At 39.7% G+C, this 25,007-nt stretch overlaps 1 protein-coding gene across 2 annotated transcripts in view; it reads right to left on the bottom strand.

The window, feature by feature from the left end:
• The window catches only part of ANO4 (anoctamin 4), a gene marked incomplete at both ends in the record, with an annotated part of 205,954 nt that overhangs the window by 134,882 nt on the left and 46,065 nt on the right, over positions 1-25,007 (bottom strand). For both annotated transcript variants that reach the window (XM_080935151.1, XM_080935152.1), the window contains 2 exons: positions 20,321-20,479; positions 23,289-23,425. In XM_080935151.1, the coding sequence (XP_080791277.1) occupies positions 20,321-20,479; positions 23,289-23,425 (296 nt within the window). The remainder of the gene's footprint in view (positions 1-20,320; positions 20,480-23,288; positions 23,426-25,007) is intronic.

Below are 25,007 nucleotides of genomic sequence, written 5' to 3'. Positions count from 1 at the left end.
TACAGAGACATCTCACTAATAATTATAACTCAATTCGTATTAGTTTTCCATTGGTCTAATGAATATAGATAGCTGTGCCTATCTAGTCCACATAAAATATACAAATATATGTAATATCACATTAATCTTTAATATGTAACACATTTGTAATATTTAATATGTAATATATTGTAGTGTACCTGGAATCTGAGTCTCTTTTCCCTTGGTGTACATGGAAACAGCCTTCCAGCTAGCTATGTGAGGTGAAAAATACATGATGAATTTTGAGCCATGAATTCTCTGAGGGAACCTGGAAGAGCCCTGTGGAATTTATCCTTCCAAGATCTTGACAAAGGTGGCTAATAAAGTTTCCATCTTGGCTCACCTAGTTAACAACAAAGAACAGTATCTACAGTCCACTCAATTACCCTAAAAATCAAAAAGTGACTTTCACCTGAAACTTGAGGGAACAAAGTCTTGAGTGATACCCACAGACTTTGGATAAATCTGTGGGACTGGGTGAAGTCATAGAGTCAGAGATAAGGAAAGAGAACACAAGATTGAGCCCAAAGATATCCCAATATTTAGATATTAAATAGAAGAGGAAGGTGACCAAGAAGGTTAAGAAAGTGAAGCCAGGAGACACATGAAAGATATCACACCATCTTCAGGACTCAGACTGAAGGCTTTTCAAAGAGGGAATGAGTCTCTATTGGACAAAAGGAAAACATCAAGGGTGGTCCATGGAGTCTTGCCTTACACAGTCTATACAGAGGCAACCTTGAAGCTATATTGAAGGGGCAATGAAATGGGCACAGGACACAAGTCAAGTATTTCAAGACATTTTTCTGTACATTGTAGAAGAGAGACAGAATCCTCATTAGATTGTGTGGTTATGTGACATTTTTAGTCCTCATATTCAAACATGAGGAACGCAGTCTTAGTGACTGAATAGAGAGGCCAACATGAACATGCAGAGGGAGAGGAGACAATTACAGGAAAAAAATACTTGAGAAGTCTTTATGAGAAGGCATCTGGAAGTCATGGCTGGGCTCTGGAGCTAGTGTCAGACAGTCATACATAGCAGGGGGAGGAAAGGGAAAGAGTATGGGGGAGGGGCAGAGGATGTTTCTGATTGTGTTCCTAGGCAAGAACTTCAGTTAAGGTTGCAGAACATAAAATAAGATTAAAGAGGCCAGAGGTCAATATGATATAACAGCAGGCTGTTATGTTCCAACCCAAGCACATCCAGATTTCAGTCACATGCCACCTAAAAATAAATAAATAAATAAATAAATAAATAAATAAACAAATAAATAATATCTACTACCAAACATAAAATAATAATCTCTTTTCCAATACTCCAGCCAATACTCCATTTTAATTTTGTCTACTGATGACTGCCACATTCACTTGATTGTGAGCACAGGTGTGGCTTTTGTTGACTGATGTCTCCCGAGTATCTACAGTCATGCCAAGTTCTGTGTGTTTAATGGATAACAGCAATGAACAAGCAAATGAGCAAAAGAAGCAGAGGAGGAGGAGGAAGAGAGAGAAGGATGAAGAGGGGCAGGGAAAGAAGGGAGGAGTAAGCTACCTAGTTACTCAGCTGTGCAGGAGAAAAGGTACAATCCTGGGCTCTCTGAACATCCTCGGAGCCATTCGAGGCTATGGTCATGATTTAAAGGGGAGCAGCTCACATGGTTCTGCCACTGCATTCAGCATCCAGATACAGGCAAAGAAGGCAAAACTTAAATCAAATTTAGTCAGGGACCTAAGCCAAAGCACCGAAGGGATGCAGAGTTCAGGAGCTTATTTGAGAAAAGGCTTAATGGCGGCAAATAGAGCTGCGGCTGGGTAAAGAGGGAAGCAGAATGAGGGTTTTAAAATGTTTGCAGTAATTAGTCAACGGGCCCATTATCATATTTAGTTTGCTTTTTAATTATACCTAAAACATTTAAGCTCACACCAAGCAAGTTTCAGTTCCAAGTATTAACTCCCATTCTTGCAGAGTCTAGTTATGATTCTTGGTTTCCTAAACAAGATTTATTTCATTGTTGCATAGAAGCACCAAGTGGAGAGAAGGAGGAGGAGGAGGGGGAGGAGGAGGAGAAGAAGAAGAAGAAGAGGGGGAAGAAGAAGAAGAGGGAGAAGAAGAAGAAAACAACAACAACAAAAATCCACAAACTAGCATTCAGCACCTACGTGCTGATGAATTTGCTTTGCTTTCTCAACTAAACACATCATGGGAAATAGGAACTCAAGACTGGGAGCTTCTCATTTAAGTGGAGTTTGCACAGGGAACTTAGGATAGGGCAAACCGTTGGGTAATCAGAAGCAAAGGGGATGCCGTCAACAATTTTTATACTTTTAGAACTACAGTGTTGTCTGTGAGTCACTGAATGAAGAAGTAGATTTCAGAAGACCCATGGGCATTGATTAGAGGCTGAAAAACTGAACCTAGGCAGCCCAGAATGAATGTTGAAATGATTTACTGCTGTGCAGTTCAAAATAATATCCTAGCTGCACCCAGGAGCCTTCAGACTGAGGGTGAGGGGCCCTCGGGGGCAACCCTAATGCGTTTCTGAAACACTAATGGGCATGGGGTCTCACCACATATGATTTTCTTTCCTGCCCGCTGGCCTGCTAAGGTCAGGGAAATCATAGGCAGTATGGTTTCCAACTTTCATCTGCTGGAGTGCTGGCCATCTATGAAACTCTTTTTAATTTCAACATGTTTGGGGGAAAATGAGAATGGAAAAGGAACAGGAAAGCACAGGACCCCACTGAGCAGTAAACATCGCATTCCCCGGAGACCATCAGGGTCATAATTTCTGCCCAATTGGTTTAGTCACACTCTTAGCCTGAAAAATACCTTTGAGATGACCTTTTGTTTAAATTGTAGCAAATGGAATGGGCTTCACTTATGAAAAATCTAAGGGACACTCACTACAAAAGACCACTTAGAGGAAACAAGGGACTGAAATCACTTATCTGGCCAGCCCTGTCACTGAAGCTTAGTGGAGCAATTATACCTGACCTGCATTATCTGAACAGGGAAAGACTCAGTGTCCACAAATGTTGTGCAAGTTGAGATGAAGGGATTATACAGGGACTGTGGAAAACATGTGTGGTTTTCCTGGGACTCTCATTCCCCCGAGGAAGAGAAATGCACCCCCAGAGCCAGGGAGTCTAAATCTCAAGCTAATTGTACAATGTCTCCAGCATTTCCCTTCCGGAATGCCAAGCCAGGTAATGTCTATTCTTCATTTAAGACCTAGGGCATAGTCTTTTAACTTCTGAGAGACCTTAAAACTCCCTTTGTGATTTCAGAAAAAAAAAAAAAACAAACAAACAAACAAAAAAATAACAAACCAAAAGGTGTTTTTAGACTATGTTATCCTTTGTTTTTTTCATTGTAGCCAAAGCTCTGTGATGCACTGTGAAGGATGTTTGCACTGTCAGACCACTGGTCTAGAATCTTCCCTTGCACTCCATCAAGAGGTGGAATCTCTGACTTTCCCTTTTGATCCTGCCTCTACCAATACAACACAGTTAAAGAGATCGCTGTAGCAATATGCTGCAGAAATGAACACCAACCTTGGGATTCGGCGGTCCTGTGACAAGGAAGACAGTAAGAAGCTCACACAGAAAGAAAGAAATGTATGCAGCCCCTGCCCCAGCTGAGAGCTCAGCTGACATTAATGCTTTGACAGGGACCACTCTAGGACCTAGTGGGACTTATCCACAGTGATGTCTGGTGGAGCCAAGAGAAACTGTCCCTGAGTATCCCTGCCTAACTGCAGATCTGAGAGCAAAGCAAATGATAGTGTTTCAACCCACAAACCCTGGAGTCGCTTATTATGCAACAACAGATAACTGGACTATTTATTCATGTTTGAGTCTCCAGTGCCTGGCAGAGGCTCTGGGATCCAACAAGTTTGAAACATGCATTCATAAAGGACTGATACACTGTAGGAGCTGGAAGAGGGGAGGGGAACTTTCATTCTCTGGGCAAAGTACTTGCACCTTGTCTGCCTGTTTTCTTCCCCGTGAATGGCAATTTGGGGTGTTTCCTTATACAGACTTCTGCTTCCCAAGTTTAAAAAACTTGGCTGAGGGAATTCAGCTCTGCTGTTAACAGACAATTAACTCATGTTGGCATCAGAACAAAAGTGCAAGTGTCACCAAGAACTCTGTGGGCAACTTATCCAATGTGCCCAGGCAGAGACTCAGAAAGAGATTCCTTATAGTCGTCATAAAGGTAGGGGCTACAGTGCTACAATGTGAAATCTTTGAGTGTTGCAGAGAAGAGGGTTGTACAGCCTTAAGTTAAGGGACATCGGTGTTCTGATAGACAAAGAGCTTGTGGCTTCTCGATGTTTGCTCCCATTCTGGCATGCCTCCTTCCACTCCTAGATGACCCTCCTTAGCTTTGTGAATGAGAAGTTGGAGCCTTAGTTCTAAGGAGCTCCTTCTCCCTGTGGCTCTTGGTTAGAGTTAGAGCCTACAGCGAAGAACACTTGGGTGGAAAGCTGAAAAAGGAGAGTTGTACAGACAAATGTGAGGTTCAATGCAGCTCTAGATATCTAAAAACCTTCCCTGTGTTAGACACTCAGTTCTGAAGCAGCATTAGACTCCCAGGGTGAAAGAATGGAATGTGGTCTCCCTGAGTTGTAGTCATGGCTTTTCTACCAGTGCCACACAACCTACACCAAACGCTTAATTACAGAAAGACAGAATGGCTGGTGTTCCCAGATCATTTCAACTGTAAGAGGCCCCAGTGAAGAATTTTAGGAAGAAAACTTGGGGTACATGGACAGGTAGAAAAATTTCAATAATTAGACAATGGAAATTAAGCTGTATTAAAGCAAAGGGCAGGTTAGGGAGGGACTGCATCCAGGCAGGGCCTCTCCACAGGTTCCAATACTGATCATGAACTTAATTTGTTTCTTGCTTTGTGCCCTGTAACCTGGTCTCCTAGATTCCAGCCAAATTGAGCGAGTTCCTCAGTCTCAACCCTCTTCTGCCATTCAGAGTTATTGATTTTTCCTACACTCACATGTCAAGGAAACACAATAATGGTGCATTCTCAATTAGCTGCCTTCCAGAGCCAGGATTATGAATGCTAATTTCATCCTCTCTCTGCTCAAGTTTCCCCATTAATATAAAGACCTGCCTTGAAATCACAAACAAAAAATTAGTTCCTCATAATTCTGGATGTTTATAACTCCACCATACCTGGACACATGGAATTATTTCGTGTTTCACTACTCTCAACACTAGTGGGCACTAGAGGTATATGAATGAATGAATGAATGAATGAACAATTCCACTCAAAACCATCATTATCAGAAACCATTGACTAATCTCAAGTTAAACTTTGTACCTTGCCCCAGTGTTACCGAATTTGCAAGTAAGACTTATCAGGCTTAACTAATGACATTCATATTTAAATTTCCTTCTTTTGTAAGAATGGTGAGCAGGAGACCATGGATTGACAGTGGCTTTGAAGCTCTTCTGTCTCTCCACTTATTCATAAATGGTTAGTGTCAATTCAATATGTATACTTCATAATTCTTGGTAGCTAAGTTGCTAAGATGTAATTAAAATGAGGAACAAAACGATACCATGAAGGAAGGGCTTCACTGCCTGTTGGCTGCAGCAATATGATTCTCCCATACCTCACAGCACAATGACAACTGCACAAAATGTGCTTTATCCTAAAACATTCCAGTTTTGAGCTCCAAGGAAATGTCTCAGATCATGTTTCTTCTTGTGGCAAGTAACAATAGTCTGAAATACACTTTCAGATCTTCTGCTGTGCCTCAGAGAATGGATATTATTTTCCACTGAGCTGTGATTTTTTTCTTTTTTGGTGTGTGTTGGAAGAATACGAATGAGTCATATGAAACTATGTATTGATTTAAGATAATCTTTTGATCAAATCAGTTCAAGGTAACTTTGTACTGGTCGTCTCGACCTGGCAACGGAAATGTTTTGATTCAACTTTTTCTTCCTAAATAAACAAAAGCAGGCCTTAGAACTTTAAACTGAATTCAGATGTTAAACTGGAAACCAGTACTTAGAGGAGAGGGGTAAGAAAAAGCACCTCTCCCTCCATTACCACTGTGATGAAACAGCCTGAAGCAGCTGCTATTGTGTACAACACTGTTTCTCTGAGATAATGGTGGACAATGGTAAAAAAAACTGAGTCCTGGTAGAGAGCTGCCACTTACTAAGTCTCTTATCTTCTTAGACACTACTACTTTTACTTCCCCTAGACACAGGTTAGAGACCTCAGTCCAAGAAGAGAAAGGGACAAAGATGAATATCTGAAAATTCCTGAAAAATGCTTGACTAGTTAACAAGTCACTCCCTCATTATTAATTAAATCATTAGCTATCATTAAGCATTTAACATATGTCAGATTCTCCTAACAAGAGTACAGGATAGATCTCAGAATTTGGCTGCACCCAATCCCACAACATCCAGAGGAAGCCTGTCACCCAGGTGCTTGATCACAGGATCACAGGATCTCTGAATCTCAGGAACACAGGAACACAGGTGTGCTAACAGGCCCAGAATCACAGAGGAAGCTAGACTCCCAGGCTATCAGATATACCCAAAAGCACTGAAGTTTGACGCACCAACGAACATCAGGAGATTGGTCATACTAAGACTCCAATGTCTCAGAGGTGGCTTGACTCTCAGGAGCTCTGGCACACTCAGGAACCCAGCATCACAGAGACACCTAGACTCTGAGTACTGACAGAATCAGGATCTCAAGAATGACCAGCTTCAGTCAGAGACAGTTAGGGCACTAGAGACAACCAGATGGCAAGAGGCAAATGCAAAAACATAAGCAACAGAAACCAAGATATCCAGACTAGCTCCCACTCCAGCTAGTCCTGGATATTCTATCACACCTGAAAGCAAGATTTAGATTTAAAATAATATCTCATGATGATGATAGAGAACTTGAGGAAGAACATGAATAACTTTTTAAAAGAAATACAAGAGAACACTACCATATAGGAAAAGGAATTGGACAAAATGATCCAGGATCTAAAAATAGAAATAGAAACAATAAATAAATCATAAGGAGAGACAACCCTAGAAATAGAAAACCAAGGGAAGAGATCAGAAATCATAGATGCAAGCATCACCAACAGAATACAAGAACCAGAAGGAGAATCTTAAGGGCAGAAGATACCACAGATATTATTGATACAACAGTCAAAGAAAATGCAAAATGCAAAAAGCTCCTAACCCAAAACATCCAGGAAATCCAGGACACAATGAGAAGATCAAACCTAGAAATAATAGGCATAAAAGATAGCAAAGATTCCCAACTTAAAGGACCAGTAAACATCTTCAATAAAATTATAGAAGAAAATTCCCTAGCCTAAAGAAAGAGATGAGCATGAACAAAAAAAAAAAAAAAAAAAAAAAAAAAAAAAGCCTACCGAACTCCAAATAGACTGGACAAGAAAAGAAACTCTAGCTGTCACATAATAGTCAAAACATCAATGCACAAAACAAAGAATATTAAAAGCAGTAAGGGAAAAGTCAAGTAACATATAAAGGCAAACCTATCAGAATCACATCAGTCTTTTCAACAGAGACAATGAAAGCTAGAAGATCCTAGACAGATGTCATTCAAACCCCAATAGAACACAAATGCCAGTGCAGGCTACTATACCCAGCAAAACTGTCAATTGCCATAGGTGGAGAAACCAAGATATTCCATGAAAAAAATAAATTTACACAATACGTTTCCACAAATCCAGCCCTACAAAGGATAGTAGATGAAAAGCTCAAACACAGGAGAGAAACTATACCCTATGAAATGCAAGAAGATAATCTTATTGAAACAAACCCAAAACAATATATCCACACAAACATAATTCCTCTTCTAACAAAAAATAACAGGAAACAACAGTCACTATTCGATAATATCTCTTAACTTCAATGAACTCAATTCCTCCATAAAAAGACATAAACTTAGAGACTGGATATGTAAAAATAACCCAGCATTTTGTTGTATACAGGAAACATACCTCCATGACAAAGACATGTTACTATCTCAGAGTAAGAGATTAGAAAACAGTTTTCCAAGCAAATCATTTACAAACAAGAAACAAACAAACAGGACTCCTAATTCTATCTAATAAAATTGACTTTCAACAAAAAGTTATTAAAAAATAAGAAAGGATATTTCTTTGGAATATCTTCATCAATGGAAATATTTACCAAGAAGAATTCTCAATTCTGAACACCTATGCTCTAAATGCAAGGGCACCCACATTCATAAAAGAGACTTTACTAAAGCTCAAAGCATACATTGAACAATACACAGTAATAATGGGAGACTTCAGCACCACACTTTCATCAATGGACAAGTCATTGAAACAGAACCTGAACAGAGACACAGTGAAACTAACAAAAGTTATGAACCAAATGGATTCGACAGATTTCTATAGAACATTCCACCTTAAAACAAAAGAATACATCTTCTTCTCAGAACCTCATGGTACCTACTCCAAAACTAACCATATAGTTGGACACGAACAGGTCTCAACAAATACAAGAAGACTGAAATAATCCCATGCATCCTATTGGATCACCATTGACTAAGGCTGGTCTTCAACTACAACAAAAACAACAGGAAAGCCACATACACATGGAAGCTGAACAATGTTCTACTCATGATAACTTGGTCAAGTAAAAGATAAACAAAGAAATTAAAGACTTATTTAGAATATAATGAAAATGAAGGCACATTATACCCAAACTCATGAGATACAATGAAAGCAGTGCTAAGAGGAAAATTCATAGCTCTGAGTGCCTCGAAAAAGAAACCAGAGAGAGAATACACTAGCAGCTTGACTTCATGAATACATGCATGAAAGCTTTAGAAGAACAACAAAAAAATCACATACAACCTAGAAGAGTAGAAGGCCAAAATCAATCAAGTAGAAACAAACAGAATTATACAAGGAATCAACAAAACTAGGAGCTGGTTCTTTGAAAAAAATCAAACAAGACAGATAAAACCCTAGCCAGACTAACCAGAGGGCACAGGGACTGTATACTAATTAACAAAATTATAAATAAAAAGGGAGAAATAACAACAGAAATGAAGGAAATTCAAAAAGTCATTAGCTCCTACTACAAAAGCCTATACTCAACAAAACTGAAAAAATCTGGAGATGAAATTGACAATTTTCTAGACAGATACCAGGCACCAAAGTTAAATCGGGATCAGATTAAACCATCTAAACAGTCCCATAATCCCTAAAAAAAATAGAAGCAGTTATCAAAATCCATCCAACTAAAAAAAGCCCAGGACCAAATGGATTTAGTGCAGAATTCTCTCAGACTTTCAAAGAAGACCTAATACCAACCAATACTCTTTAAACTTTTTCACAAAATAGAAAAAGAAGGAGCACTGCCTAATTTGTTCTATGTAGCCACAATTACACTTATACCTAAACCACACAAAGACCCAACAAAAAAAGAGAACTTCAGACCAATCTCTCTTATGAATATCAATGCAAAAATACTCAATAAAATTCTTGTGAACCGAATCCAAGAACACATCAAAATGATCATACATCTTGATCAAGTAGGCTTCATCCCAGGGATGCAAGGATATTTCAATATATAGAAATCTATCAACTTAATCAACTATATAAAAAAACTCAAAGTAATAAAAACACATGATCATTTTATTAGATGCTGAGAAAGCATTTGACAAAATTCAACACCCTTTGATGTTAAAAGTCTTTGAAAAATCAGAAATTCAAGGTCCATACCGAAACATAGTAAAAGAAATATACAGCAAACCAGTTGCCAACATCAAACTAAATGGAGAGATACTTCAATCTCACTAAAATCAGGAACTAGACAAGGATGCCCACTCTTTCCCTACCTATTCAATATAGTACTCAAATTTCTAACCAGAGCAATTAAACAACCAAAAGAGGTCAAAAGAGTATAAATTGGAAAGGAAGAAATCAAAATATCACTATTTGAAGATGATATAACAGTATACTTATGTGACCGCAAAAATTAAACTATTGAATCCTACTCCTGATAAAAACTTCAGCAAAGTGGCTGGATATAAAATTAACTCACAGGGTAAACAGAGGGAGAAAAAAATTAGGGAAACAACACTCTTCAAAACTTATAGTCACAAACAATATAAAATACTTGGTGTGACTCTAACCAAGAAAGTGAAAGATCTATCTAACAAGAGCTTCAAGTCTCTGAAAAAGAAATCAAAGAATATCACAGAAGAGAAAAAGATCTACCATTATCATTGATTGGCAGGATTAATATAGTAAAAATGCAATCCCCATTAAATTCCAACTCAATTTTTTATAAAGTTGGAAAGACCAATTTGAAAATTCATTTGGATTAACAAAAAAATCCCCAAATAGCAAAACTATTCTCAACAATAAAAAAACTTCTGGAGGAATCAAGATCACCAACTTCAAGCTGTATTACAGAGCAATTCTTGTAAAAACTGTATGGTATTGGTACAGAGACAGGCAGGTAGACCAATGGAATAGAATTGAAGACCCAGAAATGAACCATACACCTATGGTCACTTGATCTTTGACAAAGGAGCAGAAGCCATCCAGTGGAAAAGAGACACCATTTTCAACAAGTGGTGCTGGTTCAACTGGAGGTCATCATGTAGAAGAATGCAAATCAATCCATTCTTATCATCTTAAAAGGGGGAACACAATATTTACAGGAGGAAAAACAGAGACAAAGTTTAGAGCAGAGACTGAAGAAAGAGCCATCCAGAGATTGCTGGGATACATCCCACATACTGTCACTAAACCCAGACAATATTGTGAATGCCAAGAAGTACATGCTGACAGGTGCCTGATACAGTTGTCTCCTGAGAGGCTCTGCTAGAGCCTGACAAATGCAAACGTGGAAGCTCTCAGCCAACCACTGGAATAAGCATGTGGTCCCCAGTGCAGGAGTTGAAGAAAGGACTGAAGGACCTTTGCAACCCCATAGGAAGAACAACAATATCAATCAATCAGACCACCCCCCAGAACTCCCAGGGACCAAACCACTAACCCAAGTGTACTTAGGGGGTAACCCATAGCTCCAGTCACATATGTAACAGAGGATGGCCTTATTGGGTATCAACTGGAGGAGAGACCATTGGCCCTGTGAACTCTTGATGCCCCAGTATAGGGGAACGCCTGGGTGTGGAGGCAGGAGGAAGTGGGTGTGTGTGCATCCTCACAGAGGCGGGGGAGGGGTGGATAGGAGGATTTTGAAGGGAAAACCAGGAAAGGGGATAACGTTTGAAATGTAGGTAAAGAAAATAACCAATTTAAAAAAAAAAAAAGAACTCAGAATTCAGTTTATATTCATAAGAATTTCATGGAGTAGAAATCATACACCAGTTAATAAATGAAGTAATTGAGACATAAAGAAGTTAAAAACCTTACCCAATTGTCTACATAGTAAGTGGTACAGAGGTAAGATCTAAATCTCAGTTTTCTGGCTTCAGAGGCCATTCCTAACTTCTATCCTATGATTTTCTTCAAACAAATAGGCTTTTCTTTAGATTCAATAGTCTTCTGTTTCATTGCTTAAACCAGTTTCATCCATGAATGGTTTCATCCATCTTTAATTCCTCTCACTATCTTATAGACACAACAACAAACCACAAAATATTTGGATCAAGTATTTACTTTGGCAATCCTTAGCCAAATTCAGCCCTTGCTGCCTCTATCCATTCTCGCTGGGAGAAGTAAAAATGCTTAGCGATTTACAATAGGTATCACTAGCAGCGGCAACAGAGAGACCACAGTTGCTGCTAAGTGTTCTACAGTGTATAAGACCCACAGCAAAGAACTATATAGCCCCAAATGTTTCTAATATTTAGCAACCCTAGGATCAAATGGCTGTTATTACTTCAACACAGCCATAGAATTTAGCTGTTCACTGGGTTGGAAAAATTGCTCACTTCTTCAGAGTATATGTTGCTCTTATAGAGGACCAAAGTTCAATTCTCAGCACCTACATGGTGATGGCTCACAATTATTTGTAAGTCCAGTAGCAAGGGATCTGGCACTCTTTTCTGACCTTTCCCAGTTCTAAAAAACATGTAGTGCACATAAATACATGCATGCAAACAAGACATTCACACACATAAAATAAAATAATCTAAAAAATTAGAAATTAGTTATTCACAATCTTTTGTTTCAAATTCTAACATAGCAGATAGCACTGGAACGAGTCTCTAAGATAAAAAGTCCAGTAAGATAGTATCTTCTCTTAAAGAAACTACACAAGCCATATGGAGTACTTCACTCTAAAGTGTAGTATCCTAAATTTAGAGGGGAAAAATAGCAGATTAAAACAGAATCAATGCTTATCTCTATTGCTCCTGTTCTCTTTTGTCTAGCAAAGGTCCCCTGAATTACATGATTGTTAAGACCTCTGGCTGTCGGGTATTACGGATGTGGAATTCCATGTTAATATCAGTGGTACCAGGTGCTGCTGCTGCTCTGCTCAGGAGAGCTGGAGAAACAGAAGTAGCGTTCGCCACCTCTACCACCTTTGTCCAGTGACTGCCATGGGAGCCCTTGCCTTAAAAGTAACCCAAATCTCAACTGGGCAGCACACTAGAGATGACCTTCCCCCTTGCATCTTGCTATGCGCCACAATGGGAGAGCTGGTCCTGCACCTTGCTGGCTATGCCTGTAGTGCTTGCCCTGGTGGTATGGGTGTTGGGAGAACTGATAGGCTGACCAGCTCAGCTCTCACTCAGGCCCAGATCCAGGGCTTTGGGTTGGCCCACCCCAACATCTACTCCATCTATAAACTGCTTGAGTGTATGAAGAGTCTGGTCCTACAGATCCAGCGATGCCGGATCTCCATGACACATGACAGCAACGGGATGTCTGAGAGGAGTCACAGGATCAATATTGACAGTGTAGCAAAAGTGGAGGCTTCAAACCAGACCAATGACTCATTGCAGTGAACGTTTGCAAGCAAAGAAGTATAGACAAAAGGGTGTACTGTGGGACACGCTGTGACACACTACTGCTTCCAACAAGAGACAAGAGCTTTTTTCTTTTAGGGGGAGGTTGCAAGGGTACAGAGTAGATATGAAGAAGCAGGAAAACGGGTGGGATTGGAATTCATGATGTAAAATTAATGTAGACTCAATACCAAGTTTTTAAAAGTGGTCCAGGTTTGTTGTGCATTTTCTGCTCCACAGCTTCCTTGTTGGATCACGTAGAAGCTTGTTACCAGTTAAAGCTCAGCTAACTACTCCAGTTCCTGCCTATATACCTCCATGCTTCCCACCATGATGATAATGGACTAAACCTCTGAAACTGTAAACAAGTCCTCAGTTAAATGCTTTCTTTTATAAGAGCTGCCTTGATCATGGTGTTTCTTCATAGCAATAGAATAGTGACTAAGACATTCATTCAGAGTCACCAGCCTTCTGATATAGAATCTTGCATGTTACAATGTAATTGTAATATTGGCACCCCATGACATTCAGGCCATAGCCTGTATAACGGTAGTACCATTTTCTATTCGTTAAGAATATATCACAGACCCTGTCCCCACAATCAAGGGACAGGAGTTATGTAAAGTTGGAAAAAGAAAGCAAGAATCTATCTCAGATCTTGAGGAGTGTCGGCTGTAAGTCCTACAAATGTGTATGTCATCTATAAAATTATGATTTCATTTATTGCTTTGTGAGAGTCATCCATGAGAAGTCAGTATCATTTTCCATCAGCAGAACATAATTGAAGAAGCATCCTGGGAAAAACCCCACTGACTTTGAATAAAACCTAGAGTAAAAATTAGAATAAAAAATTGAAGATTTATATGTGGGGGGTCCCTTAATCCTCTTCCAATTCATGCAGTATTATCTTGCCTTCATTTTCAAATGTAGGAACCTGTGACCCAGAAAACCTGCATACTTAGTGGCCCAGAACCACTAAGCTCTGCCATAACTACACTGAGAGGCCAATCCACAATCACTAGAGGCCAAAAATGGAAATGAACTACAGTTTGAAGGGTTCCCCACTTTGCTATTGACCCTAATTTTCTTGGTTCCCTTTCTACCTGTAACTCTAGCTGTCTTTCCAGTTAGCTTCCTTACCTCCTTGACTTAGATACTCACACTTAACTTTCCTAGCCTGAACAGAGTTACCATTTCGTCTAAATTATTTTGTCTAATAAAGTCAGTGCTTAAAGACATGTGAAAAAAAATCTCAATAATCGCACTTCTATTATCATTTCAAGGAGAAATATATAATAAACTCATTCCTGAGTGTGCATGTATTTCTGTATTTGCTGCAGTCAGATATTTTTATCCTTACAGATTGGTTAACTCAGAAACTGTTTTGTGCATCTTAGTTTAAATATTATTAATAATATAAAATTATTATTAATTATTATTATTATTGCTGTTGTTGTTGTTGTTGTTATATGTGAATGTGCATACCCTCCTGGCTTGTACATAGAGGTCAGAAGATAATTTGTGGGAGTTGGTTCTCTCCTACCATTTTGTGGGTTCTAGGGATTGAACTGAGGTGCCTTTAAACACAGAGCCAGCTCAGTGGTATGAATCTTAGGTTAAATAGCTTAATTATCTATCACTTTGTACTTAAGTGTAACTCTGGGGATGGGATATTGTGCATTAAGTGAAGGCTTAGTTAGCTATGAGCCCAGAGCATAGTATTTTTGTTTACATAAGGGGAAGGACAATGCTGTAGGAGGAACTTCTGGTCATTCTTCTATTCTTCAAACACACTCCTCCATACATCTTCTCCTCATCCTCTTCCCACACACCAATGTCTCCTTGAAAATGGACACACAGAGTAGAACAAAGGCAATGCTCCCCCCCCCCCACATCTTAAATGAGAAAGAACTCTCTTTTGATTAGATTTGTCTTCTTTGTATTGGATCAAAAGAACAGAAACAGCTGTTTTTATTTGTTGTCTCTGTGTATCTTACTCACAGCCTGAGCTGCAGCTGCAGTCTCTTGGCCTTGGATTTTGATTGGCAGCCTATAGCCCTTGGCCATACAGTATAAATCTACTTACCAAGCATGGTGCAGGAATGATAGTAACTCAACGGTCTGTGGTTGTGATCCAGACCCTATTGTATCTTGGGCTTACTATCCACTACTTGTATTTTGCAGGGGTCCTGATGAGCTTTGCCTGTGTGGTCACTGCCTTTGAATTGTTTTCATGATCCTCAGAAACTTGGAGTTGACTCTCTTAAGAAGAGATCCCTATTTTTGTGACCAGACTTTCTTGATGTCATTTCTGTGCCATTTTGGAGCCTGGTTGAGTGTGTTGTAGTTCTCAGATTTGGTGATGTCTAAGTAGTGACCTGCAGCTGCCAAAGCAGCTAAGACCTGAAAATCCATAAATGCTTCAGAGAAACAACTTTCTCGGATCACATAGACCACCCAGTGATTCACGTTTCATCTGATCTTCTTGACTCCATCAGGAATAGCAAGGTCTATGTCTACCTCCTTTCCGAAATATTTTTGCCATGTGCACAGCCTGGGTTTTCTTTCTATTTCTCTTTAGGCTCTTTCTGAGTTCTTGTTCATGGCTCACCTTCATCCTCCACATTTGAAACATGGGTGTGTCCTGTGTTTCATCTTTGGGCCTCTTCTTTTTGTAGTCTTTTTTCTGAGGCAATATTTTCCAGGAATACACCTCTAGACTGGACCTCTTCTCAAATTCTAGACTTTTTCATCTGATGTCTCTACAGGAATGTCACCAACTCAACAAGTATATAAGGCGATTTATTATTTTCCACATCTTGGTAAATGGAAACTCCTTTATTTTGGTTTCTCAGATAAACAATGTAGTATAAGATAGTCTCTCTCTCTCTCTCTCTCTCTCTCTCTCTCTCTCTCTCTCTCTCTCTCTCTCTCTCTTCCCTCCCTCCCTCCCTCTCTCTCTCCCTCCTTCCCTCTCTCTCTTCCTCCTTCCCTCTCTCTCTCCCTCTATCCCTCTGTCTGTCTCTCTCTGTCTCTGTCTGTCACTCTCTCTGTCTGTCTGTCTGTCTCTGTCTCTGTCTCTGTCTCTCTCTCTCTCTCTCTGTCTCTCTCTCTCTCTCTCTCTCTTCCTTCCCTTTACCCAACTCTTTCTGTATATTTGGACTTCTGATATCTATAGATAGATAGATAGATAGATAGATAGATAGATAGATAGACAGACAGACAGGCAGATAGGTAGGTAGAGTAGAACTCATTATGTAGGCCAGCCAGGACAGACTGACCTTGAACTCACAAAGATCCACTTGCCTCTCCCTCCCAATTGCTGGGATTAGAGGTGTGTGCTACCATGTCCTGCTGACTTTTCCCAAAACTGTTTATTCAACTTGTCTGCATTTCAAAGAACTTTGCTTTTGAGCCTGATCATTATGGTCTCAGCTAAGTGCTGTGCCAAGCAAACATCTTTTCCTTAGATATTTAAAACAAGTCTTCTAGATTCACTACCATGCAACCCTTCCCCAAACCTGTTCTCATCCAAGAGGGCAGCCAGGGTGAGCTCAGGAACAGAAAACAGATCTCTGAGTTCTATTGCTGAACTGTTTTCATGGCTTCGCATGTCACCCAGATAAAAGTTAGACTCTCCTCCAGCCACTAAGCTCCAGCACCACCAGGCTTCCAGTTCCTTTTGCTGGTAAAATAGCTAACTATCTTTTGCACTGTTCTACTCTAGTTAACCCCTCACACTTTCCTCAATGACCCAGACGTGTCTCTGTTTCAAGGCCTTTGCCTTTGCTGTTCTGTTTGTCTGAAAGAGAGGCCTACCTTTGACAACTTCTAGAAAATTCCAAGCTCCTTTCAATACATCTGTTCCTTCTCTTGCAGGGACTTCATACATTAGCTTATTTGTGCTTGGTTTGATTCTTCTGCAAGGAAGGACTCTTGTATTTATTCATTGGTGAATTCCTAGGGCTCAAAGTGGGGCCTGTCGCAGGGTGAGTGTACAACAGTGTTTGCTGAATGGACGAATGTCTTCCAGATGCTTTGATTTATACAATTGGAATCATTGTATAATTGTTTAATATTAGGGCCTTTTCTTGTGTCCCACATGACTAATGGAGCAAGAAGAGGGAGAGTTTCATAAACACAATGGTTTCTAACACATTCTAAGGATTTCAAGGTAACCACGAGTTAAGTAATAATTTAAAGGAAAAGATATGTCCCTACAAGTGACAATTCAAAACCACACAGCAAAGAATGAATAAGAAACATAATTAGATATGAAAAGTATAAATTAATCATATGAGCATAATTTTAAGATGCAAAAAATAAATGAACTTGGGCTTACTCTTCATCAACATTGCTATAAACTGGTTTCTCTAGATTATTATGAGATTGTAGTAACTGAACATTGAAGACCCAGGGTGTCAAATACTTACTTGATAGTTAGACCTCAACAAAGGTTTAAAGATTAAATTTGTATCTGATGTCCTCACCTGATTTAAGAATAAAGGTTTTTACTTGTTTGACATGTGTATATGTTTATGCATGTGGACATAGTTAATGTTGCTGTCTCCACTTTTTTTTTTTTTTTTTTTTTTTTTTTTTTTTTTTTTTTTTGAGACAAGATCTCTTACTGAGCTTCTAGCGTATCATGTAGTGATTGGCTGGATTAGCTGGCCAGAAAGTTCTGGGGATATGCCTGTCTCTGGTCCCGCCCCCATCAGCATTGGGGTAATGGACACACAGACATGGACAGCTTTTTACATGACTGCTGGGGACCTGAACTCAGGTCCTTAGGTTTGCAAAGCAAGTCCTTACTCCAGCGCCAAGGATTCTCCAGTGTTTCTAGATATCCTGTGTTTAAAGGAGATAAAGATTCTTATGCTAAACTGAACTACGGAATCTGTCTTTATCCACTTGGAAAATCAAACCTCACTCTGAAATAGTCTTTTTCATAACATTGGATATTATGGAACAAAGATCCTAATGATACTGATCATTTGTAAGAGACACTTGGTGTCAATCATTTCAGATGTGCATGGATTCAGTTTTTCATTCTTTGTTTTGTGTCTTCTAATGAGTGGAAGTAACTGTTAAAATGGGCGTCTCTCTGCTACAACTGTTGGTAAAGCAGTTGATTTCCAGAAGAGCACTTTGGTTGATTTCCAAGTCTAGTAACTTAACAAATATACACATGGTGCTGAGGGACACTTGACTTCAGTTAAGACTTCCCAGTGCCCTTTAAGCAAGGCAACCTGCAAACACCCATTTTCTCTAGGAGCTGGCTGAGAACTCGGAGATGCAGAGAGAAAAGAGATGCTGCATTAGAGACAGGTACCACATGTGCAGACTGTGGGAGTTAGAGCAAGACTGGAGCTGGAAGGTTTTAAGGAAATAAAGAGGCCTGTCTGTCTGTTGGCAGTATATAAAGAACTTCAAGGAAAACCAGCAGTAAGGAAGCTGCAATACAGGGGAGAAAAATAGGCAATAAGAAAAATGCTTAGGGTGTTTTATTTTTAAGTTTTGCTACATGGTAATAATTTTCCACCTATTTTTTTCTGATATATATTGAAATGAATACATAGTTGTGAACATACTAAAAAGTTATAACAAACAAAATTAACTAGCATACTGCCAAATCACACCGGAATGCACCCATTATGTTGTGAACACACGTCCCAGCATGCTACAACTGAGCAGGCTGAGCAAGTCTCAGATGCAGGATCCACTAATTGCAGCTGAGTACCACAGTGAAGATGCTGGAGACACACGGAAAACTGGTGTGCAGTGTAGTACTACTTATTATCTGAAAAAGGATTAGGCCTTCTGCGTTTGAATGAATAACTCATGAAATGATTTTGAAATGAGCTATGCAGAGGAAGCCCCAGAATTGAGAAGAATAGTCCTGAAGCTTAAAATACCAATCTTTCATTAATGGCACAGAGCTCTCTCTTTTGATAGGCATCAAAAATTTTTAGCAAAGTCATAAAGGACTTTCATTATCTCAGACCATGTGGATGTTACGTTCTTTCTTTTCTTTTCTTTTCAATATAAAAATCCTGCCACCTAGAAGTGAAGCTTTGGGACAGAACAATGCCTTTTAAGAACAAATATAATGTGCTCTGCTCAGTTGGGCAGCATAGAAAAGCTTTTTGGGAACCCCACAAAGACAGTGAAAAGATGACATTTAATTTGTTTTGCTGTGCCAGGGAAACTACAACGTAAAGGGCTTGTGAGCAAACTGGCCCCACTGTCCTGGGATAGGAACCGATTCTTCTTAGGCATCTCACCATTTTCCCAATGTCTTGCTGGAGACATTCCAGAAAAATGCTGCTTCCTTACAGAAGATGTTCAAGGAATGAGGTCAGTTCCAGAAAAAAAATGCTGCTTCCTTATGGAAAATGTTCAAAGGATGAGGTCAGCCTACTAGGCTGGGAAAGTCCCATTTGTTCTTCATCTCCCAGTATGAACATATCCAGTGTGGGTGTAAAATGCCTCAAAGCAATGAAAACCTGGCTGTCTGAATTCAGTGATCTATCCCCCAGCCTTGAAAGGCAGAGAAGTCATTCCAGTTTGTGAAGATGTTTTTCTTATTGATCACACGAGCTTCATACAACGTGTAGGGGAATCTAAGAGTTACGTAACTCAGCTCACAGGGACACATATACACACACAGTACTGAATGCACAATAAACCTCCTGGGGATTATTCCGAGTCTTAGCAGAGCCTCTTATTTATTTAGTTCTTCTGCAAAACTTTTCATGCAGAGAAAATTGGGGTGGGAGTCGGGGTTGAAGGAGGCTAACAGTTGAGCTGGGAATCCTGTAAGAAATAATCTGAGTGCTTCTTTAACAACTAGAATCATTTTAAGAAAATCTAGCTGAGCGGTTTCTCCCCAGCCCTGTCTCTTCTTGTGTGCAAGGATGTCCACGTTCTTTATGGCTCTAGAAATGTAACCATGACCTCTAGGGGGGCTGATAGCATTTCATTTGAAGTTTTCTTTACCAAGTGCGAGCAGGACACTTCGTTATATGTACAGAACAGCAATGGAGGGGGGTTGTCAGATAAGCAATGAGAGCTTAAGACAATCCAGTTAATCAGAACAGAACGCTTTGTCATGAAGTCATTTGACACTTAACACTCTAACTGGCAAGTTGTGCTCCAAAATTGCCAAACACTGAAAACAAAGAAAAAAATTAAATTGTTCTGTCAACATGCCAAAGGCCCACTTAAAAATTTGACTATGAATGTTGATGTATGTTTATGCCCATGTGTGATTGTGTGTTGTGTGCATTCTCATACAAGAAAACTATTTACCTCTTTCTCCATTTGCAATCCTTCCGCTCTAATATTTCTTTCAAACACTTCTCTCTTTTCAGTCTGAGGGTTGGATTTTCTGTACACAAGAATGTAGTCAATTCGACATTTTCCGTCTCTAAAGTAAAGTCCATTGGATTTGTTTCGCTCTCGTACTCTCTGCACACAAAGAGAAAGAGACTGGTTCAAGCAGTCTGTGAGCCTGAGCTTGAGGTAAGTGAGGTTAAAGAACTAGACCCGAATACAATTCAGTTAAAACATGAACATGAGTTAGAAGCTCATGTTTGTGAAATGAAATGTGAAGACAAGGAACAATGATAGTTGAAAATGCATCATATATAGAGGGAAAACCGTAAGACAACTGAAAGTAGCAGGTGCTGACAACGATCTGAGCATCCACTGGTGAGAGAGCAAATGGAGGGTACTAACGTTGCAAAACATAATGCCATTGATCTCTTAAAGCCGAACATTTGCATGACATAAAACCCTAGAGGAATTCTTGGCAAGGCAACTAGAAAATGTAGATAAATATTTATAGCAGCATTGTTCATAACAATAAAACAATTTAAGATGAAGATATACTCAGGTATATGTAATAAATGGCCAAATACGGTGTGCACTGGATATACACTTTGTTAAAACCCTATTATGCAGCAGTGAGAATAAATACACGTAAGTTGCATTGAAAACTTTTACAGGAAACTAATAAGCTAAAGAAGACCACATAACAGAGTTTTCTATCGAATGTGAAACCAAATAAGTTTCTATGCATGCACTCATTACATGTAGTGAGAACATAGGGAGGATGGTGTCCTGGAAGGGTCAAAGTTGTGTTACAGGTAGCTGCAATGATTATTTGCCTATACTAGAAACAAAACAAACAAACAAGACTATTTTAAAGGCTGGGTGTGATAATACACACTCCTGAGCACAGACAGGGAGCTCTCTATGAATTTGAGGCTAGTTTGGTCGACATGGCAAGTTCGAGGCCACCCAGAGCTACGCAGTCTCTCGAGATAGAGATGATAGAGATAGAGATAGAGAGATAGAGTTAGTGGTAAAAATAGAGAAATAGAGGTAAGTAGGTAGACAGACAGACAGACAGATAGATAGACAGATAAATGGATGGATGGATGGATGGATAGAGACAGACTCATACACAGAGAGAGAAAAGAAAATATTTTACCTTGTTATCTTTGCGTATATGTATATATACAAGAATACAGGATACTTAAGATAAAACAATACACATCCTTCCATTTGTATGTACTCTGATATTAATTTTCCATTGCATTACAAAAGCAGTAACAAGTTAGAAATGCTGATGAGGAATACAACTTGAAAAGTATCTTTTTTATTCATAGATTGGATGATAGTTTGAGATGTTCATTTTGTTATTAAGCGTGTAACTTTTACAGAAGTCATACTAGTTATTTTATAGCAACCAAGACAGAAGATGAATGAATTGACTTTTCGCTCAGGCTCCTCAGACTGTACTAATGTAGGGCCAACCCTAAAGGAGAGCATTAAGTCTGAACTGCTAGAGCTGGAGCCAAGTGTCTCAGGCTAATAGATTTCTAAACTGAGTCTGAAAATCCAGCTGAGTGGAAATGGAAAGCCTGTCTTTTCTTGACCACAGACTACATCACTTTTTAAAATCACTATACAAATGGAAAATATGTGTGCATTTCATAACATGCTAGAATCACATCCATTCTCAAGCACCATGCATGCAACCTCACATCCAAAAAAGCCTGGGCCAGGAAGGCCTGTGCCCCGTGTTTCAGCATGAACAACTTTAACTGGTAACCACTGTTCGGTTCCTGCTTTACAAGACCCTTGGGAGCCATCCTGAAGATGCTCCTATTAAAAACTCTTTCCCAGACAGAACAGGCAACACCTGTCTTTCAAAGCAGGGATTTGATCTGGGGGTACAGTCCAGTGACAGAGTGTTGCTTAGGATCACAGGGCCCGGGGTTCAATTCTGAATGCTGTATTCAATACAATGACAAAACAACCACAAACACCACAAGGCTTTCCACAAGAGTACCAGGAAGCAGCCTGGCTCTGACTGAGAAGTTCTACCTCCAGCACAGCCCTGGCCTTTCCGAAACTATTTCTCTGGAAGGGAAATAAATAAGTTACTTTTGGAGGTCCTTTCAATGTCCCTTCATGAAGATATTGCTCACCATCCAAAGTGTTTAGAGATTACGGACAACTTTTTTATTTCTTAAAGAAAAGTGGGTGAGGAGGGACTGTGGTATTTGTGGGAGAGGCCTGCGAAGTTCTGTAGATGTTACTAATGTCTGCTGTTTAGGGAGTCATCCTTTCATTGTCTGGAATTTGAAGAACAAAAGCATTAGGAAGATGCCATCAACCACCTACTTTACCTCTGTGTCATTTCTGTGTGGCACGTATTCAAAGGGAACCTTGAACCTCATTGAGCCTTCTTAAAAGTGAACATCTCAAGAAATACCACTTCTTCACTGGAAGGGGACATGATCAGGTGGATCTATATTTAACTGCAAGGAAACCTCCCATTGCCAAAGCAAATAAAAACTCAGAGAGGCCTCAGATAATACCACAGTTTGAAAAGCTGGTGTGTTTTACATCGCATGTTTGTATGCTCAGGGGTTTCTACTAGAATGTTCATCTTTGTCAAGTGTCTTTTTATTAGTTAGGGACACCTAGACTGCCTTAAAAAGATGACGGAAAGTCAGGAGACCTTCCTCTGTACACATTAGATGTCTATATCTAAGACACCAAGTGCACAATTAACTTTTCAGTTTTGAGCGTATGTCCATTTCAGATCCTTGAAATGTGCTAGAACCACATAGACCTAGGATCCTACCTATGCTTCCCCCGGAGCCTGCAGTTTGATGGGATTTGGTTCTTAACAGTCTTCCGGGAGGCTGCACAGGATCCTACCTGAAGCCTTACATTTCCAGGAAGTCATGCAAGCTCTTACCTCTCCCCTTGCGTCTAGTCTGCTGGTGTCCTCTGAAGTACTGGTCAGATTTCCCGGGTGAAGGAGAGAATCATCATCTTTGCAAGGGCTGTTGACAGCCTCTAGTTCATCAAAAAGAATATTGACATCCTTGGCCACTAGAAGCAAAGCACATACATTAATGCGGACTAAGAAGCAGCCTGGACATCAGCACAGTGAGAGGAGGCATCTCCCTCTCCCTTCCTGCACACACCCCTAGTGACCCTGCATCCCCTCCTAAGAGAAAAAATATCAGACGTAAAACCTGTCTGACCGAACGGGTGACATCAGGCAAGATAGTAAAAGTAAAACATCTACATGTCATAAGCATAATTTGTCTTCCAGAACAACAAAAGGTAATTTATTCATATTGCTTTTATATAACTGTTTAGAGAAAGGTCTTTTTACTTAAAACTACTGAGGAATTCTAGGTTGGAAGGTGAGCTGTGCTTTTTAGTGCTATATTTTCCCACTTAAGAACCATACCCGTTGACAAGGCAACACATAAAAGTGCCACTTGCCTGACTTAGTAACCTTTATTTCTTCCGACATAATCTCTCTAGTAAATTTAAGAATGCAGCATGTAGTTAGTTTTCCTGCCTTCCTTCTTCCTCTAATGATGAATTAAAAGAAATAACCCATTCGGAGGCTCCCTCTATAGATTATTTATGTTAATGACCCAAGAATAAACAAAAAAACTATATGTCAGCATTCTATTGGGGTGACTAAGAAGTTCAAACACACCCTGTAGCACACCACAAAGAAAAGCCGAGTGCTACTGGAGGGGTAGACAGCCAGGACTCTTCTTCACCACCTCAAATTATAGCCCAATACAATGGGTGTGTGTGTGTTTTTTTTTTATTTTGATGCTTTAAAAATGCTCTATAACTTGCCAGAAGTTGCTGCATAAAGTGATTTGTGGGAGACTAGATTTGAATATCCATCCTTTCATTCAAAAATGTTTTAAATGAGCTCATATTATGTGTCAAGTGTTCCGGTGTGTTGGGCATATTCTGGTGACAAAAGAGTGATATGGCTCTTTGCCTTTATGGAAAAAGGAAACAGATTAAATAAATGCACACAATGAATAGTTAAAAAAAAGAAAAAGAGTCAGGCACAGAGAAGAAGAGATAATCTAAGCAGTCCGGGTATCCTGGTTTTAAAGCTATAGCTAAGCGTGTGGCTTTCTGCAATTCATTTGTCATTTCAAGTCTTTCTCTTGTAAAACAAAATGGATAGAAGTGGGATAAAGATAACATTCGTGGCTCACTGAGATAGGCTCAGTCATTGTCCACCTACGAGGCTGACCACATTTCTAGACCCTGTGAATATGTTCCTTTACATCAATAAAGGCTGCCAGGCATGCTCATATTAAGAATCACAAATGGGGGATGGTTTTTCCTGGATTACATGAAATTGCAAGGCAGTCAGAAATCAGAGAGGGGAACTAGGAGATGCTTTGCTGCTGGTTTTGAAGACAAAGGCCAGGATGTGGCCCACAGCAAGCAGGTGACCTCTAGAAGACAGAAAGACTAACACTACAGCCTCCAGCAGGAGTGCGGGTACCAGCTCCTTGATTTCCGGGTCTGACTTCTAGAGTGTCGGAACACAGATGTGTTGTTGGAAGATGCCAAGCATACGGCAATTAGCACACCAGCGCTGGTGAGTGTAATCCCCACCGGTATTTAGATTTCAGAGACC

Source organism: Micromys minutus (assembly GCF_963924665.1).
Source record: "Micromys minutus genome assembly, chromosome: 22".
In the NCBI taxonomy this organism is placed as follows: Eukaryota; Metazoa; Chordata; class Mammalia; order Rodentia; family Muridae; genus Micromys; species Micromys minutus.
Note: the sequence above shows the minus strand (reverse complement) of the source record. Positions and strands in the feature narration are given on the sequence as shown.